Genomic DNA, 18700 nt, shown 5'->3' on the forward strand with positions numbered 1-18700 from the left:
AAGAAAAAAAGTCCAAGTCGCAGTCGGACCAGCACCACTCTGGGAACTGTACGAGGAATCGATGAGCCACACAATTCCACCAGTTCATGCATAGTTTTGTTCCAGTAGAACCTTTTTCATTTTTGTCCTTTTCTCGGTTCAGACCATCAACTCGTTCCCCGTTTTGCCTGCAGGAACAGAACCCGTTCTTTCAGAGCTTAGTGGTTCTCAACACTTCAGCAGAACTCTCTTAGATCTTCTGTTTGCAGCTTTTGTCATGGTTCTGGGTTATTTGTCACCTACAAACGGTCAACGAAAGGATCAACAGAGCGTCCTCCAAAGATGCTCCACTTTTCCCGCTTCGTCCTGATTGTAGGATGCGGTCTTCTCTCCTTTATGAAACCATCTCCCCTTCACATCAAACTCCTCTTCCTCCATTGACTGTCTTTGCTAAATGAAGGCGTTTCTCTGTGGCGTGGAGGTTCCTTCCTCAGCATCTTGACTCTCAGATATCTTAGTTTTGTCTTTAGACCGTTACTTCGTTCAGAAATGGGCTCTTATTGAAATGATCTGGACTGGATCGGGTGACGTAGTCGTTTGTCGGTTGGTTTCATCGCGTAGCACCTTAAAGCGGTTCTGAATGGACGCTGTATGAATAACTGTATTGTTCTTTTGATCTATGGTGTATGTGACGTTTACGGCAGCCGGAAGGTTCCATAACAGTTTTGCACTTGAGATTTTCTTTTTGTTTTGGTGCGTTTTGGCCGCTCCAGTCATGAGTAAACACATTTTTCAAATTTCCTGATAAAACCCGCGGCCAAACCTGCTTAAAGCCAAGACCATAGCAGTATCCACTGTTTCTGTGAAAATTCTTTAAAAAGTTCTAAAAGAAGTTTGTTGTTGTTAGTTTTACATCAAGATAAAACAACCAACTTCTGTTCTTGCAGAGAATTTAAGGTTTTAAAACCCCACGACGCTAACCCTAACCCCAAAATTCGAACGCTAATGTAAAGCTCATAATGGCGTGCTGTTATAACAGCTCCATCTACAAAGAGGAAACCATGTCGCCATCTAGCATTTATATGTGTTCCTACAGGGAAGATGCGGATGACGATCATTACTAGTGGAGGTTCAGACTCGGCGCAGAAACATCAACTGGTGGTCTACTCCTGTATGGTCTTTACGTGTGGTGGGTTTTAAAGTGGTGTTCAGGTGTCAGACGCGTGTTTCGAGGCTAAAACCAGTCCTTCTGGTAACAAAAGGGAGGTATCATGTTGACTCTTCTCTGATATTTCGGGGGAAAAGAAGACAGATTCTCACAAAAACATGCAACAAAGGACATTTGATCATAACTTTTCTTAGTAATTTCAAACCAAAAGGGAATCATAAAACGATAGACTTGAGTGTTTTAGCACATTTTGAAGCTTAATCTAAGGTTTGTTTGTTCTTTAGTTGGACATTTGAAACCCAAAATTTATCACAATTCAATTCTCTCTCACAAATTTCTCCTCGTCGAGCAGAAGAGGGAAGTTTAGTTTCTGCTCTGGAGAATCTTTGGTTCCAGTTTCTACCCTAAGGAACAACAAGAACACAAACGGATCTGACAAAGCTGAACACAGACGTCGTGTGAAAGGTGTCATGTCTGTTGAAAGCTGGCCAGGTTGTTTGTAAGAAACTTGTTCTAAAACATCACCTGGTTTTTAAAAATAAAAGGCATACAGGTCAAACGTTGGATCTTCATCGGCCTGTTTAGATTTTAATTCAATTTATACCATGGTCCGGGTGAATACTGAATTCTGATTGGCTGCTGGGTGTGCATTAAAAAGTGATAATGCACATCTAAAAAAGAAGTTCCAGTTACATAGCTTAACCCTTGTGCTATCTTAGGCACTTTAACATTGGGAGTTGGGTCATCTAGACCCACTAGACAGTGCTCTGAACCTTTTTTCTTCAGTGATTTGTGATCTTCACTGGTGTCCATGGATTACATGAAATCTTTCCACCTTTATCCACCTTTGTCATGGTAGGGAGAACACGTCAATGGAAGGGTGGGGTCATCTAAGATAGCACAATTAAACAAACTTCAATAAAATTTCCAGCCAACATTTTAGTGAAATCATAACAGATGTAGTTGGGTAATATTACTATTATCTCTACAACACCAGCTATGCTGTCTGGCTTTGGTCTAAGGTGAAAAAACAGAAATGACCCAATTGACAATCAAAACAAAGAAAATGTATGACTTTTTTTTGTCTGAACATACACTTATTAAAAAACCAAAACAACAAAAATAAAGCCTTGTTAATTTCTTGTTAAAACGTTTCAAAAAACTTTGGAAGACTGTTGGTTTTTCTGTCTGTTTTTTGATGTTTTTTATCCAGATTTAGTTTTTCTCTGTTTTAAATGTTTGGGTTTCCACTTTTGTTGATGATTAAACAGTTTTTAACTGTGAACTAAAAAGCTGTTGGAAGTGGTTTTCTTTTACACATTTGATCAGACTTTCTAGTAAAAAGGCTTAAGTAATGTGCATGTTTTTAAATTCCACACAATCAGTAAAAAGTTTTGCTGTATTTTATCAAATGTGCCCAGTGTTATAAAATAAAAAAATTCCGTTTTTTTAAGTGGCATGTTTTTGGTTTTTGTAAAGAATCATATTAATTCACGTTTTGATGAGATAAATGAACATTTTTGAAGAGCAATAAAAATCAGGCTGAAGCTAAAACCACATGACAAGAGAAAATTTATTCAACTGTAAAACCCAAAATGAGTAAAAGTCAGAAAACCAGAAATTCACAGGGCTGTTAGATTATAATCCAATTTTTACAACAACAAAAAAATTTTCTTGTAAGCAGGCAGCAATTCTAAATAAAACCAAACATTTATTTTTTAAAACATAACATTGTTATTTTTGACTGAAGGATATAGATGCAGAAAATCCGAAAGAAATCCCAAATGCATGAAAAAAATACTTTAAAACATTCATATATTAATGTTCAAACTTTCAATGGCACATTTATTGAATTCATACAAACCCCTGTAGATAGTTCATTTTGCCAATGTTCCATTTCAAGCCGTAAATTAAATTAAATATTTAATAATTCATTCAATGTTTAACAATTCATTCAATGTTTAACATCAGTGGTGAAAAAAGCTCAAAGTAGTCTCAAATCCCGCTTTCACAGGAAGAAGCCAATCAAATCTTTGCGTGTGGCGGTGGGAGTTTAACATATGCGAGGGTCTTTGAATTCAAAAGCACTGAAATAAGAAACAAAAAAGAACCTTTTCTAGCTGACATACAGGTGAATGGAATGGTTATTCTCTGGAGCTGCTGTTAGCACGCTAACGTAAAAAAAACATGAAGCGCTCCGAAAACCAAACGCTAAAGCAATTGAACTCTTTTTTTTTAACGTGAAGCGTTCAAATGTCTCATCACGCACTGCGAGTTAGATCCAAACATCAACACAAAGCAGCTTTAGGGGTCTGAAACCTTTCATAAAGCTGTTTGAGTCACATGACTGTCTATCGTTGATCTGATTGGCTAAAAGTTGCCTTTCATCAGGAAATTTAACTGAAATATACACATTTAGATTCAATAACATTAGAATTATAGTGTAACTACACAGCTTTACATTCATTTTTCATTGAGATAAAAAAAATGGAGTTACAAAAACATGTTTTTGAAAGTTGCAGGTGGATCTGAAAGGCCTTGTCTCCGCCCCTCCAGGAGTGGTTGGCGGCTCTGTTGGCCAAGGGGACTCTTTGGTATCACATTCGAGCAATTCAGTTTTTATTAACGTTCATAGTTTAAAACTTTAACAATCTGAAAGATGCACATCATCAAAATACAGACGATGAGCCTCAACTATAAAAGTTTCTCGAGATTCTTCTTGAGTTTCTGAAATAATCGAGAATCCGTTGTGTTTCCTCCAAACGAAGAGTTGTTTTAGTAGCTGAAGCCCCGCCTCCCCAGTGACTGTATACAAGAACTGGACTGAGTGAGTGTGATGTCACCTATAGCTGGCTATGGGTGACATCTCCCTGGGCTCTTTCAAAAAACTTTTAAATGAACGTGAGACAACCTTTCAAACTGTAAATGCTTTATTTATTGATTGATTGAGTGTGAGTGTAAATGAGAAATGTGTGTTATTGTTGTGCTGCTGCCTCTTGGCCAGGACGCACTGGCAAAAGAGATTTTTAGTCTCAATGAGTTTTTTTCTTCCTGGTTAAATAAAAGGTAAATAACAATAATAAAAATACTAATAATAATAGAAAAAGTCTTACTTCTGGCTCCAAAGAAATCTAGTCAAGTCAGTCGCCGTGTTTTCACAATATGGACGCTGCCATGATGAAAAATGGTCAGTAAGCGGTGACTGGTCTGGTAGGTCTGAGTCCTCATTTTTATGGAAACCACTTTCACCAATCAGTAGTGAGCTTGTTTGAAATCCACGCCCCCCTTCCAGACCACATACTTTTATTAAAGGCATCTGATTGGTCAGTTTGTAAATTGAATAAATTGAACACAGAAAAAATATTGTGAAAAAAAGATGATTATCAAAAAGATGTTAAAAAGGTATCAGAGCAGGAATGGTTCTTCTGACCAATAGAATGACGGAGTTATAGCTGTTTATTTCTCTATAGAAGTCTATGAAATTTTGGCTTCTTGGAACCAGCAGGTACTTCCTGTTTGGAACACGAGGGGGAAGGGTCACTCAGTCCAGTTCTTATCTACAGTTAATGGAAGCAACAAATTATGCTATATAATTCTACACATTGTTTATATTAAAACTGTTGGATTTCTTTTTAGCATAATCCATTTTAATAGTTATTTTTACTGTATTTTATATTTATTCTTCTGTAATTGGCCGGCCAACTCAACCAGAAATACTTTTCATTTTCCATGAGAAATGACTAAAAAGAGCATTGGATTAATCAAAGTTCTTTAATCAAATCTTTATTAGCACCTGATTACTGTAGTGCTACGTTCACAGCGGGCTCGCCAACGTGCGTTCAAGCGACCACTTTCAATGAAAAGTCTATGTAAATGAACACATATGCATGTTTCTGCGTTTAAGACTCTTGTGTTCACATGTCGCTACGGAGGTTTTTCAGTCCGTTTTTGGGCTGTACGTACAAAACGCACAGTGAAAGTTAAACCAGTTGAACTCTGACCAATCAGGGACTCAGATTTGGTAGTGCAGTATGGTCAGCCTCCCTGTTCCTTCATGGAAGTTTCAACTGTTTGAAAATTGATCATGAAGGACAAAATTAATCATTGCAGTTCCTTGAACACGCAACACGTGCCTGGTGTGATCATAGCGTACGAACAGCTAAGTCACTTAAGTTTTATTATAATTCTTGTTAAATGAATATGTCATGTTCCTTTATTGCAGGAAAATAAACAGCATTTTAGTGGAATCAGTTTGTGAAATGTTCTTCAGTGTGTCTTAGATTGTTCTTAGATTTTGTTTGTATGTCAGAACTGAAGTGGAAAGCCTTTTTAGATCCTGTTGGGTTCTAACCCTCACGCTTTAGAATTATATTCATTGAAACACATTTGGGTTAGAAATACGGAAAAAGATTTTTGGCTGTTCACCCATGTTTGAGTCAAATGTCCTTAAAGACCCACTCAAACAAAAATGATGTTTGTGGTGTTTTGAACTTGTTCTTGTGGCATTTTCCTGATGATGGAGGACAAAGATAAAGATAATTAAGTTCAAAGTGGCATTTCTGGGTATTTCTTCATTGGAACTGATAAAACAACGCAGTTCGAAAAAAGGTTGCAGCTGTGACGTAGAAAGAAAGATAAGCTGCAAGCTCTCAGAAAAGTGACGGAAGGGGGGCTGGGATGCTTAAACCCCTGGGAACGCTTTTAAATAGATCAAAACCTGATGGGAGTATTAAAATCTGAATACATTGTTTTCCTGTGGAGAACCAGTATGGAGAGAGTGCACTTAGGTGGGTGGAGGTCCGTTGGTGTAGTGTAACATGGGGTAGAAGGAGCGGGCGAAGTTGTTGGTCAGCGTACAGCCGGGCTCCCCTTCAGACAGAGGAATCAAACAGGGCAGCAGCAGGAGGAGCAGCAGCAGGAGCTGCAGCGGGAAGGCGGCCCGCAGGACCCGGAGGAAGAAGGAGCGAGGTGGAGACGGCCTCCTACGGAGAACATCAGGTTGATGTGTATTTTCATTGTTTTAAACGTGCTCGGCGTTGCTGTTGTATGAAAATGCTTTATAAATAAAGTTTGAGTTTGAATGTCTTCTAATGTTCTAGACACTGCAGATCTGAGTGGGCGTCCTCACCTCTGAGAGGACAGTTGTTTCTCTGAACGCCTGTCATCTGGGGATGCTTCTACACCTCCGCCGCCGCCGCTCTGGACCGCCACTGCCGCAGAGTCCTGAAACAAAACCGTCTAGTTCAAGAAACCCAAAGACGTGTCTGGAGTCTAGAATGGACCTGAAGGAATGTACCAGATGCTGGCGTAAGGCGCAGAGGTCCTCCTCCACCTGCCTCTGGAGCAGCTGCAGCTTGCTCCCCGTCACATGGAGCTTCTGCTGGGTGTCTTCTCTCCCCTCAAGACCGTCTTCAGGCTGGAGCTGAGACCACAAAGCCTGCAAGGCGGCCTGCTGGGTCTGCCTGACCCGCAGCTCCTCCTGCAGCTCCTGACAGAAAAGGAGATTTCCTTCAGAAGAGGGAAAAACAGCTCACTGCTGAGTTTGAACATTTCAGCATTAATGTGATGAAAACGCCAAAAAAGGTTTTAAAAAACCCAAAGAAACTCCACCATGTTTGGGATTTCAGTTTGGTGAAACATGAGCAGAGAGCAGTGTTTGTTTCATGGGAACGCCGGAATGCATGCTTACCATGTTCCTACCATGGTTCAGATCTTCATGGATCTCTGCAGAAGGCTGATGATGTCATCATCAGAGACAGGTGTGATTCAGCAGGGTAGAAATGACAAAAAAGCAGGGCAGTGGCCCCCGAACACCAGACCTGTAAAACCCTTTAACACCCAGACGTCGCTGGCGTCATCTAACACCAGATTTCCACTGATTTGTCTGTGCTGCATTACGTCTCCCCTGTGTTGCGTTGGGAGTCTCTCTCGCAACCATCAGTTTGTTTACGTTGCCTCCAGTCTGTCCCCCCTGGTTTCTGGAGGAGTGGTATGTTTTGCCACCCCCATGATGAGTAATTGAAATAGAGATTTTACTTACATCAATATCCTTGTCAAATGCATTATGCTTTTGTTTTCACAAAATTGAACCTTTCGTCATCCCTTTTCGACATGGATAAGGGTGTTATCCGCTTACTTAATGTACGTTATCATGTAGCACGTCACGAAACCCGGACTTGTTTCCTGTTTTCCCACCTTTTGCCGCACAATCGACATGTCAACAGACTGGAAATAGAACTCCTGCGTAAAGCTTGTGATGCGTTATGGAGGGACGGACGTCAGAGGTAGACATGACGGAGGCGATGTAAACATTCTGATGGATAAATGAACATTCAATGTTTTTTGTCTCAACGGACCAATGGAAATCAAGCGTCTTTTTTTCCCTAAACCCAGTGCCCAGAAAATTTCCCAGAAGTCTGTGCAAAAAAACTAGTGTGCATCAACGCTCACTACGTTTGCAATCATACAGTAGACCATGATGTATTATGTTTGAACCGTTTTTCATATGAATAAATATCTGTAAATCTATTTTTTTAAATAAATTATCTACATATTTAACATCAGAAGACAGTGAATTCCTAAATAGTCTTTGTAAATGTTTATGCTTTATGTTTTAGGTTTGGAAAATGGGTGATGTCATATTTACAGTGCCCTGGACATGACATAAATGAAATAAAGACATTGTTCCCTCAAATTAATTACATATTATTTGTACGTATTATTTGTATTTTGTACAAACAGATTAGTATTTATGACCACAAGTTAGCATTTTTTTGTTTTTTGTGTGTACAAATTAAGATTTTAGTTTCCTGAATTTCAACTCCTAATTTCAGGTCATGAATTATTAAATTGAGGGAATAATTTATTTAATTACTTCTTTACTGTCACATCCAGGGCTCCGTAAATAATACGACATCACCCATTTTTATGAAGAAAAAACCTAACAATCACAAACATTTACAACTACTATTTAGTATTATTTATTACTGTTTTGTATCTGCAATTCCTACAACTAATTTGTCGCGATTTGTGCCAAAGTTTGCGTTTTTGTGCACACAAATTAGTATGTCATGGCTGCAAATTCTCTGGCTCTGGATAGGACTTCACATTCCTTCAGCGGTTCCAGAGCAGGGAGGTCATTCATAAACAACCCAGGATTTCTTCATTAAATTTAATGTTGAGTAAATATATGGTATAGAAATAGATGCGAGGCTTCTGTGCTCAGGTCCAGATCATAACTGGGGATGTTGGAAATGGCCATGAGAAAACTTGGACTAGAAATGAGTGGCACTTTCTAGTCCACCTCAGCTCAGTGTGGATGTTCTGGTGGGAGTGATGGGGTTGAGGATCAAAGCCAAAATCCCAAAGTATTTAAATTTCAAATCAAAAGTTCACCATTTGATTAAATATCTATTTTTATAATTCTATTCAAAAACACTTGTTACACTTACAATACGCGTGTTGAATACGTACATCATCAGGTTTAGCAAAAAGGAGTGGGAGCAGACAAGATTTCTCTTCAACCCACTCCTTTTCAAGCACAATGTATTACCGTATTTTATGTCTTTTAAGCCACTGTGTGTTGACTTTTTCATTTGTTTTGTGTTTGAAATAAACTAAACCGAACTGAACACTTAAGTATTGAAATTAGTTGGAAATTAGTTGATTGATTGTCGCATATTGGTGTTGTTGAAACATCAAAAACATATAAAGAAAACTGTCCACCTTTTTGAATTGTATTTCTGTTCTATTTCACGGGAATCAAACCCTGATGTGTTTGAAGCTCAAAGAATCAAACCACTTTTTTCTTCTCTGAGTTTCCGTCTGGAGCTCTGAAGATGTGCGGCGGCTGTACTCACGCTGAGCGTGCTGTAATGGCGCCCCAGGGCTCCGGCCGTCGTTCCTGGGTGGTTGATGTCCACCGTGTAGCGTCTGCTCTCCCCATGAGGCAGCCACAGCAGCAGAGAGTGCAAGCTTTCGTGGAACTCCTGCATGGAAAAACTTCGTCTGTTACATCCAGCTCCAGCCGTCGTAAATTTGAACATAAAGGTTTCCAAAAGCCCGGACTGAAAGAATGCGAGGTTTTGCAGCTCATTTAAAGTCAGGATGTGAATGAAAACAACTCAAATGCTGCGTGTCAAAGCTCAAATGGACTAAAAAAACAGGTCAGGGAAGATCTAAACCCACCACAGTGCATAAAAATACAGAAAGGTCCAGCGATTTGATCAAACTGGACCACAACCAGCATTTAGCATCTTCATTCTTTTTGTAACAGAACATTAAAACAAATGGAGGAGAGATTATTGCTTTCATTCCAAAACCCTCCGTCTCATCTTTACTTCACAAAGATCACATCGTCATCTGCCAACGTGATTCTCCTGAGAGACACATGATGAAACCATTTTATTTCATTCACTTTAAAAATCCACTGAAAAGCCGCAGCATGGCTTATGCTCAGGCCTGGCTGCTCATGAGTGCTGTTTCTGTGTCCACCTTCATACCTGGCAGCGCATCAGAGTCTTCCTCAGACTGCAGTCCCATTGCTGCAGCGCTGTGCTGGCTCTGCTCCACTCTCTGTTCACCGCCATCAGTCTGTCAGGAGCTTCCTCAGCCTGCAGGTTGAGGGACAGCATGGTGGACTTGTAGTGGGCGAACATCTTCTGCATCTCCTGCAAAAAGAAAAAAGTTAAAGCCGTTGTACGGTCTGCAACATTCTCAGAGCTGCATTTTTTGAGAGGAGGGTGAACAGGTCTATTTAGTTTTTCCAAGATTCAGCAAAAGAACGGCTGTTTTTAGCCACACAGCTTCCAAAAGATTCTCAAGAAGTTGAAGAAATTTGTTTCGTTAATGAATTTTGAACTATTTTTTCAGTCCCATAAGAGAGTCTGTCCATTTTTTACAGTTTCACGCGCTGTGATGTCATCGTTTCTTTCAGAACACCGCATGCTAAATTGTGGCTGCTTTATGGATATGTGGTAGGGGCAAAATTTGTTGCCCAAAGGCACAAAAGTGTTAAATAAATCCGGTCAGGACTACTCAGAACTAATCATACAAATCTCGTTTCACACAAACACCTAAGACCTAAGACCTAAGTCTGGGTCTCCTTGTGCCGGTCCCCAGCCTGGAAAAAAATAGTAGGTTGTCAGGAAGGGCATCCGGCGGGAAAATCTCTGCCAAACCTCCTGTGCCTCTCAGTCAAAGCTGATTGACTGTGGTGACCCCGAAATGTGAATAATTTTTTACGGAAATAAGGAAAATAAAAATCCTTGTTACTTTGATTTCTTTGGCTCTATCTTCCATGTCAGAGATACTGGCTGCTGGGTCGGACTGCTGGAGGAGCTCCAGCTCAGGAATCACGGCCTCCAACCAGGAAGTGATGTCATCCAGATCAGAGGTGAGTTGCTGAGGCTCCTGAGGACCGGCCTGCTGCCTGGACTGAGCCCTGACAAGCTCCCAGCGCTCGATCACACCTGCTGAGCGGAAAGACCTCTTCAGTCCAGAGTATCAAACCCAAAGCTTCTCCTCCATCAGTTCTTACCCGACTGCTGGTCTGAAGGTGCGAGTCCCGTCAGCCCAAACTCCTCCAGCTGCTCCTCGTCATCCAGGATCAGCGACACTCTCTTCAGGTTCTGGATGCTGCCGCTGCACTGAGAGGTGAGGCGCAGCTGGAGATGAAGCAAAAGCACCATGAGAACGGAGATAAGAAGCTGCTGATAGGAAGTCCACTGTCGGTGTGACATGTACATAAGCCGGCTTCAGAGGAGTGCTGCTGAGGGTGGGCGTGGTCACGCCATGGTCCTCAGCGTCCAGCTCCTGTTCTCCAGATGTTTGCCAACCTGGACACTGAAGAACCTGAGGAGACCCGCCTGAAAGAGACCGAGGAGACAGGATCAGGCTGCTGAAGGTCATAACAAATATGAAAGCCTAAATATAGAGCAAAAAAAAAAGAAAAAAATCAAACACCTAAAGATATTTGTATTTATAAATACACGATTTACTAACATGAACAATGCAGAAATGCAGTCCTACATCATTAAACCACAATCATTTCAATGATTAAAACTCACTCTAACAAATATGTATGAGGACAAAAATGAAGGAAAAAATAATTGCTTTGAGGTTACCTGTTTGAAAAAACAGCTAAATAAGGGGAAAAGTACGGAGATGATATTCAAACTTAAAAATGTTATATTTTGACGACAAATTAGGGTGGGTGTGGCCTCCTGCAGTGATCATAGAGTGGGTGTGGCCTCCTGCAAAAATCAGCGGGTGAGCATGACCTTTTGTAAGTCAAAAAGTGGGCGTGTCCCCCTGCAGCGATCCAATGCTGGGCGTAGATGTATGCAAAGATTAAGAGGTAGGCGTGGCCTCTGCAACATTTACAAAGTGTGTGCGTCTTTCTTAAGGCCAGATAAGAGGTGAGTTAGTGTGTTTTGAATAGGTTTTTACAAACCTTTTTGAGAAATAATAGACATAGTTTGCTGCTTTTTGAATTGAAAAAGATAAATAACAGATTTTAATCATAAACCATTTCTACTGAATTTATAACTGCTACAAATAAGTTTTTACAATCTCTCTCCACATGTTTTGGTTCATGTTCCTGCCAGTTTTTTAAATTATTGGAAAATAAAATGAACATAAAGTGGAAATACTTGACAATAACAAATTATTGTTGCAATTTAAGATCATTCATTTCAATTTTTCTTTTTGAATCTATTTGAAAAGCTGCTTTTTTCACTGCACACTTAGTTTTATCACCTGATGCTCCATTTTTCTTACTTCTTGTCTTCATGCAGACAAATGTAGAAATGGTTCCAAACGTTTTCTTTTATCCTGCTGATGCCCTCAGAAAACTTTGTTTTACCATCAACAAACTTCTGGAGTATTCTGGAACCTCCAGTACAAACAATTTTTACTATATTTGTTAGATTTATTTGTGTTTTCCAAAGAGTCCATCTGTTTAAAGGATTTATGTTACAGACTCAGAGGAAAAGCTTTGGAGTGGCAGCTCTGTGGAACGTCTATAAACCATTTGTGAACCTCTGACAGGAAATGTAAGACTATGGCTGGAGTTTTGGAAGAAATATTAGCTGAAGTTCTACCTGATAGTGCAGTGAAGTAAGCTGGCCCCTCTTCTTCATCATCCTCATCATCTTCATGTGAGGATGAGCCCACATCCCCAGTGTGGTCCCACTCCAGAGGTAAGGAATCCACACTCACTGGCGTCTCCCTGCCCGACCGCTCCAGTGGGGAAGTCAGCAGATGGGTGGGCGTGGCTGGGAGGCTCCCTTGACTCCGCCCTAGCCAGGGTCGACCAATCAGCTCCAAGCTTGATTCTAAGGAGAACGTGACCCCAGAAGGCTCTGGCTCCTGTCTGATCTTCTATGGTGAAGAAGGGAAGAGGAGAATGGATGGAGGGCAGAGAGGAATCAGAGGGTGGATGTTCAGAGGCTCACCACATGCCGGCTCAGGCGCTGGTGGAAACGGACCAGCCTGCTGAAAACCTCCTGGCAGTACGAGTGGAGCTCCTCCAGCTCGTCCTCGATCAACTCTGCATCCTGAGGTGAACTTTTCTTGATCAGACCCTCTCCGAACACGATCAGGCCGTCGATGCGCTCCGTGTTCAGCGTGATCTCCTTCTGGAAACTCTGGACAAAGACAGACCATGAGCGACGGAGCTCCATCCAAACCAAGCTCTCTGTCCTTCCACCATCTCACGTTGAGCTGCTGTATCTTGTGATGGACGTCGCTCTCTGAAAAGTGCTCCACGTTGGTGAGCTGCAGGTCCAGCTCCGTCAGCCACACCAGCATGCTCTTTCTGGTGCCTTCAAACTCCTCCCGCTGGCCGGTAAAATGCTGCCCAACAGAAGAATTAACATCAACACCAACCCGAAGACGTTCCTTCAGCAGGAACTTCTACGTACCCTGAGTCTGCGGAGGATGGAGGTCACCCGGCGGTGCAGCAGGTCCCAGCGCCGGTTCCCCTCCCGGACCATGGCCTGGAGCTGGCCGGCTCTGTCGGTTCGGCTCTCCCGGGCCAGGCGGCGATACTGGTTGTTGAGAATTTCCAACTGGGTCAAACGTTCGTTCACTTGCCTCTGGATGCCCTGAAGAAGAAACAGATATTTTTGCTAAACCAAAAACAAGAACTTGGACTTCTGCACCGTGAAGACCAGCAGAAACAAATCCATCATCTGCTCCCCTCCAAACTGACCTCAAACTTCACAAGTTCCTCTTTGGCGAGCGTGAAGGGAACATCTGCAGAGTTGGGGTTGGCAGCAGTTGTCTCAGCGATCTTAAGCCAGTCCTCAAAGCAAGAGTAGTCGTTGAGGAATTTGCACCAGAGAGTCCACGTCTCCTCGACCCTGATGGAGGCGCCACATTACTCCTCTGATTTACCTTCAGTTAACTTCTAAACCTCAGAAGACTTTTAAATGTTCTTGCCTGAGTCTACGATCCAGAGCCAAAGTGCAGATGGTCGTCCAGCGCTGGTCCAGGCTGTGGCTGGTTTCCTGCAGGGAGTCGGTCTCTGCCTGCGTTCCTGCGGCTGCGTCTTCATCCTGCAGCAACACGCCGCACAGACTGAGCACTGATGCAACAGCCTCAGCGTGCTGCTCCACGTCCTCCTGCAGGGCCTGCAGACACAGAAGCAGCTAATGAAGAACTGCAGAAGTAAACGTGCAGCTTTGTTTTTTTTACTTTTTTGATCCAAGCGTGTTAATATGTTTTCAGTGGTATAGAAATTACAATTTAAGTATTCTTTTCATTCAGGTGTATTTATTTAAAACATTTTTAAAGAATCTCACACACAAGAAAATCAGCTGTCAGATTTTCATAAAGATCATGTTGTTAGGACATCTTAGGCTGCTCTAACCCAGGGAAAAATCTGTCTTCAAATTCCTTAAGCTATAGTAGATAGACCTTTAGTAAAATTAAAAAACCTGGGCCCTTAGAAAGAAAGTTTTGCTGTTTAAGAAAGTTTAAAACACAGTTTAAAGGCTGCTGACAAACTCATCAGTTTAACATTGAAAAGTTTCTGCAACGTCTGCTAAATACTAATGTAAGAAGTCCTACTGATCGATCACTTTTCAATAGTTCCTTTTGTTTGTTAAAGAAGGAATTTTCAAGATAAATATGCCTATTTAGTTTCTGACATGTTACTAAATATAGTATTAAACACTAGAAAAGGTAACTGAGCATTTATACACGGATGTGAAGACACGATGAATAAAACACAGGACTAAAATAAACTCTAAAAAAATAAAAATTAATCACTGCAGAAAAAATGTCTTCCTAAACGCTACTAAAACAGAAAAAGAAAATCCAACATTTAGTATATCGAAATCGTTTCTAAAATATGTAAGAAAAAAAACGGAAAAAGTGTAGAAAGAAAAAACATCATTTTTAATGATGAACTGTTTTTTTTTATTGAGAAAGATCCATCATTTTTTCTAATTTTTTGAATTTTTTATATACCTGATGGAAGAAATCCTGTTATTTTACCAATACTCTACTGAAGTTATCAAATCCATTAAGCAGCTACTAGTTTGGTTAGTTTTTCAGTGTAAATCAGCTTTCAGTTTACTTGATTTTTTAATTTCTACATTTTTATTTAAATTTAAGTTTATTTAGTATTTTATTTAAAACTCGTTTGCTTTTTTTATCTGAAAGTATATGGCACCTTTTGAAATATTTAATTTAGTGTATTCTTTTGGTATTGGACTCATTCGTCTTTCACTTTTGGCTCGTCCCATCAGGGGTCGCCACAGTGAAGATTTGCATGGTTATCTGGGCAGTGTTTTACGCCGGATGCCCTTCCTGATGCAACCCTCTCAAAGCAACCGGGCTAGGGACCGGCACAGAAGCAGAGAAGGGAACAGGGAGCAGCCTGGATTTGAACCCTGGTTTCACGGATGAAAGGCGCCGCAAACCAGCACGAGCTAAACTGGCTCCCGGTATTGGACTCATTCAAGTGGCATTATTCACTCTGAGTGTTTCGGTCAAAATAAAAGCACGAAAATTTGATTTTGAAGTAAAAAAAACAAAAACTGAGGTAACATAAAGTTTGTTTTTGATCCCAATAAAGCAAAGATGAAGGCAGATTTGTTAATGAAATTGATAGATGACACAAGGATTTTAATCAGAGTCAATTATTTGCTGGAGCATGAAGTGTTTGTTGTAAATCTGCTTCCTAAAACCACCTTAATGCCTCACTGTCCTTACAGGTGGCTACGGTCTGTCTGTGGTTAAAAACAGTCAAGCCTGTAGGTGGTCCACATTAAATATCAAGGTCTTAGAACACTTGGAGTAAAAATGTTCAAGCACATTTTTTTCTACAGGCATCCTATAGGAAACAGGTCATAGCAAACATTTAAAATGGTTTATGTGGAAGCACGTAAAAGCACACTTCAGGTTTCCGCGTGCGAAACTCTTGGGATCACCAATCAGTCAATCAATTAATTTATTACTTGTATAGCACTTATAAAAGCAGAGGCGACCAAGTGCTTAACATAAAATCAAATGAAATCAGAAACAATATGATACAATAAAGAAACAAAAAAGCAATAAAACAATAAAAAATAATAAAAGGATCAAATTATCCCTTGTGCTATCCTAGGCACTTTACCATTGGGAGTTGGGTCATCTAGACCCACTAGACAGTGCGCTGAACCTTTTTTCTTCAATGATTTGTGATCTTCACTGGTGTCCATGGATTACATGAAATCTTTCCACCTTTATCCACCTTTGTCATGGTAGGGAGAACACGTCAATGTAAGGGTGGGGTCATAGGATAGCACAAGGGTTAACAAGCTGACCCACTAACTCTGCTCACTGCAGTTAAAAGCCTGACTAAAAAGATGAGTTCTTAAAACTGTCTTAGAATGACTGACGGTTCTGGCAGACCTTACAGAGAAGGGGAGAGTATTCCAGAGTTTAGGAGCTGCAGCCGAAAAGGCTCTGTCTCCCCGAGTCACAAGCCGAGTCCTGGGAACCATTAGAAGCATTTGATCTTCAGACGTGGGTGATATACATGTAACAGCTCAGAGAGATACAGAGGTGCCAGACCACTCATCCACCGTTCAACCACCGTTCATGCATCGCTACTCAAGGTTTTAGGTTCATTTTTGGGCTCAACCTACATCAATGTACGTCAATTGAATTCTCCAGTGTGAACACCATGGGCTAAACACACTCGAACACGTATGACATTGCCTGGTGTCGGGGTAAGTCGTGGTCTTTTTCTCAACCCAAATGTTGTGCACAGCCCAAGGTGCCCGTTAATGCTGTTCATGTGATGTGTGTGCTGCCTGACGGTTAGAAACGAGGAAATTAGACAGAGTGTAGTTTTTGTGGATATCTTATGGACACTTATGTATCATTAATGTGCAGAATTCAGTTATGCGGCAGTGCTCGCACCTTATCAATGACTAGAGTGTGGTGTGCAGACACCGTATGAAAGCATCACCCGAACATCATAAGTACGGACAACTTCCCTTATTCTTAGAAATCCTTCGCAATACACTTAACACACGCAGGACAATGGTACGTTCCATTTTCATGACAACCCATAAGGTGGCTGTTTGAGCCTCGAGACAAACGTCAGACACACCTGGACTCCCCTAAGTTACAGCTGCACCTCTCCACAGACAAACCAAAAATCCACAGCACCTGTACCGGTGATATCGTCTTCTTATTTTTAACTTTTCGTTTAGCACATGACTGGTGTCATGTGTCATTTGGTCTTCTAAAATGTAGATTTACCAAAACATCAGATGAAGTTTAGAACGTCTTCTTCCTGTCCAGTGACTTAATCCTCCATTTGGTCAAAGAGGCAATTAAAACATATTAAATGTTGAATGAACTTTGCTCTCTTGTATTTGTTTATTTATTTTAATTTTTGCACGATAGATAACGGCGTCTTGTGTTTGTGTTTGGACCTGCTGCTCGGCCAGCCTCCTCTGGATCTCCCGCTGGTGACAGACGCTGTAGGTGATGGGTCTGGATAGCTCCGCCTCCACGCGGGAAAGCCACGAGCGGAGGTTACTCATGTTCTTGTCCAGCTGCTCCACCGTCACCAGAGTCTCCTTCAGCTTCTTCACTCTGTAAACAGGCAGACACCTCCTCATCATCAGCAAAGCCTCCAACTACAGGAGCCACACAAACCATAAAAACTTAGACTGAAGAATCATTTCTGGAAAAAATGGAAACAAAAAAGATTTTAAATTTAAATTCCCAAAGACTTCCATTTAAGTTTGAGTAAAAAGATAAACAAAGAATCTGGATAAAAAGAGAAACTTTATAAAACTAGAAAAACAGAGTAGAACATCTTTTTAAAAGCCAACTGCACTAACACTGTCAGGTGTCTTTCAATAAACCCAAAGTCACCATGGCAACCGTCCTTTTCATGAACACACAAACACGCGGCGCCACACCAACTGGTGTCATAGCAACGCACGGGACAATACAGGCCCTTATCCGAGGCTTAAAAGCCTGAAGTGTGCCCCATTTTGGAGTTTGAGTCAATTTCTGTGTTTGATCCCGCCTCCGCCGTTGAGGTCTAGCAGCTGCTGCCAGAACTTTCTCTCTGTCCACATATTCAGACGGGAAAACTGTGAAGAATGAAGAGGGTCCCAACAGGCTGCACGCTGAAACCGCTGGCCTGAAGGGTTCACCTCAGAGTCAGGAGCGTGGCGTTTGCAAAGCTTTGAACTTCCTCTTTCGTGGCGCCCGCCTTCACAGTCAGTCTTGATGGCACACCAAGCACCCCTCCATTGATGAAGACACATTTCCATTATGAGAGGTGGGTGTAAATCTACACACTGGGGAACTGGCATGTCCTTAAACATAGCTCGTCTTTCTTCTTTAAGACCCATACTGCTTTGCAGTCATCGTCTGATTCACATTCATTCCTACAGTGATGGTGGCAGAGGACTGACGCTAACCAGGCTCCCGGGGGGAAGTGGGGTTCAGCATCATGCCTGGTTCAAATCCCAGCTGGGAAATTTCTGGTTAGAGTTTGCATGTTCTCCTTGTGCATGCGTGGGTTTTCTCAGACAGTCCCAAAACATGCTGTAAATGTGTGAGTGTAACAGCAACAGACTGGCGAGCTGTCTGGTGTGTACCCCACCTTAACTATCAGGAGCTAGGATAGGAAGCTGCAAGTCCATCACCCTTTCGTTGTCAAAAGCTACTTGTGTAACAATGACATTAAAGGATTTCTGAAAAGAGTTTGGTGAGATTGGAAGATTCTTAAAGCCTATGGTATGTCCTGCTTCTTGGAACCTGGGGGTACTTCCTGTTTGGAACGCCAGGGGGGAGGGGTCACTCAGTCCAGTTCTTCTATACAGTCAATGGTCATTCCCGAGACTGTCTGATCCGTCAGGGACAATCAAAAGAAGAAGCTCCCATGGCGGGATCTTTGCACTTTTAACCAGCAAGGGATTCTGGGGAGTTTTTGATTTAAACTCTAACAACTTCTGATGTTTTCATTTCTTAAGACCGATTTTGCGTCTGAACATTTGTGTTCCTGTTGTAATTTCTCTGCAGCCCTAA

The 18700-nt window shown here is 41.4% G+C and overlaps 1 protein-coding gene across 1 annotated transcript in view; it reads right to left on the reverse strand.

Annotated features, from left to right (window-relative positions):
• Nucleotides 1-2702: 2702 nt before the first annotated feature.
• syne2a (spectrin repeat containing, nuclear envelope 2a) overlaps nt 2703-18700 on the reverse strand; it is an 81554-nt gene continuing 65556 nt past the window's right edge. The window contains exons 61-75 of the mRNA XM_023952710.2: nt 17086-17248; nt 13592-13782; nt 13362-13512; nt 13072-13254; nt 12866-13003; nt 12604-12795; nt 12250-12529; nt 10892-11013; nt 10686-10812; nt 10421-10617; nt 9649-9816; nt 9007-9135; nt 6444-6635; nt 6276-6370; nt 2703-6129 (exon numbers count right to left, since the gene is read on the reverse strand). Coding sequence (XP_023808478.2) covers nt 5931-6129; nt 6276-6370; nt 6444-6635; nt 9007-9135; nt 9649-9816; nt 10421-10617; nt 10686-10812; nt 10892-11013; nt 12250-12529; nt 12604-12795; nt 12866-13003; nt 13072-13254; nt 13362-13512; nt 13592-13782; nt 17086-17248 — 2527 coding nt within the window. The 3' untranslated portion in view covers nt 2703-5930. The remainder of the gene's footprint in view (nt 6130-6275; nt 6371-6443; nt 6636-9006; nt 9136-9648; nt 9817-10420; nt 10618-10685; nt 10813-10891; nt 11014-12249; nt 12530-12603; nt 12796-12865; nt 13004-13071; nt 13255-13361; nt 13513-13591; nt 13783-17085; nt 17249-18700) is intronic.

The sequence above is a fragment of the Oryzias latipes genome, chromosome 24 (genome assembly GCF_053564925.1).
Source record: "Oryzias latipes strain Hd-rR chromosome 24, Olatipes_Hd-rR_3.1".
Lineage (NCBI taxonomy): Eukaryota > Metazoa > Chordata > Actinopteri > Beloniformes > Adrianichthyidae > Oryzias > Oryzias latipes.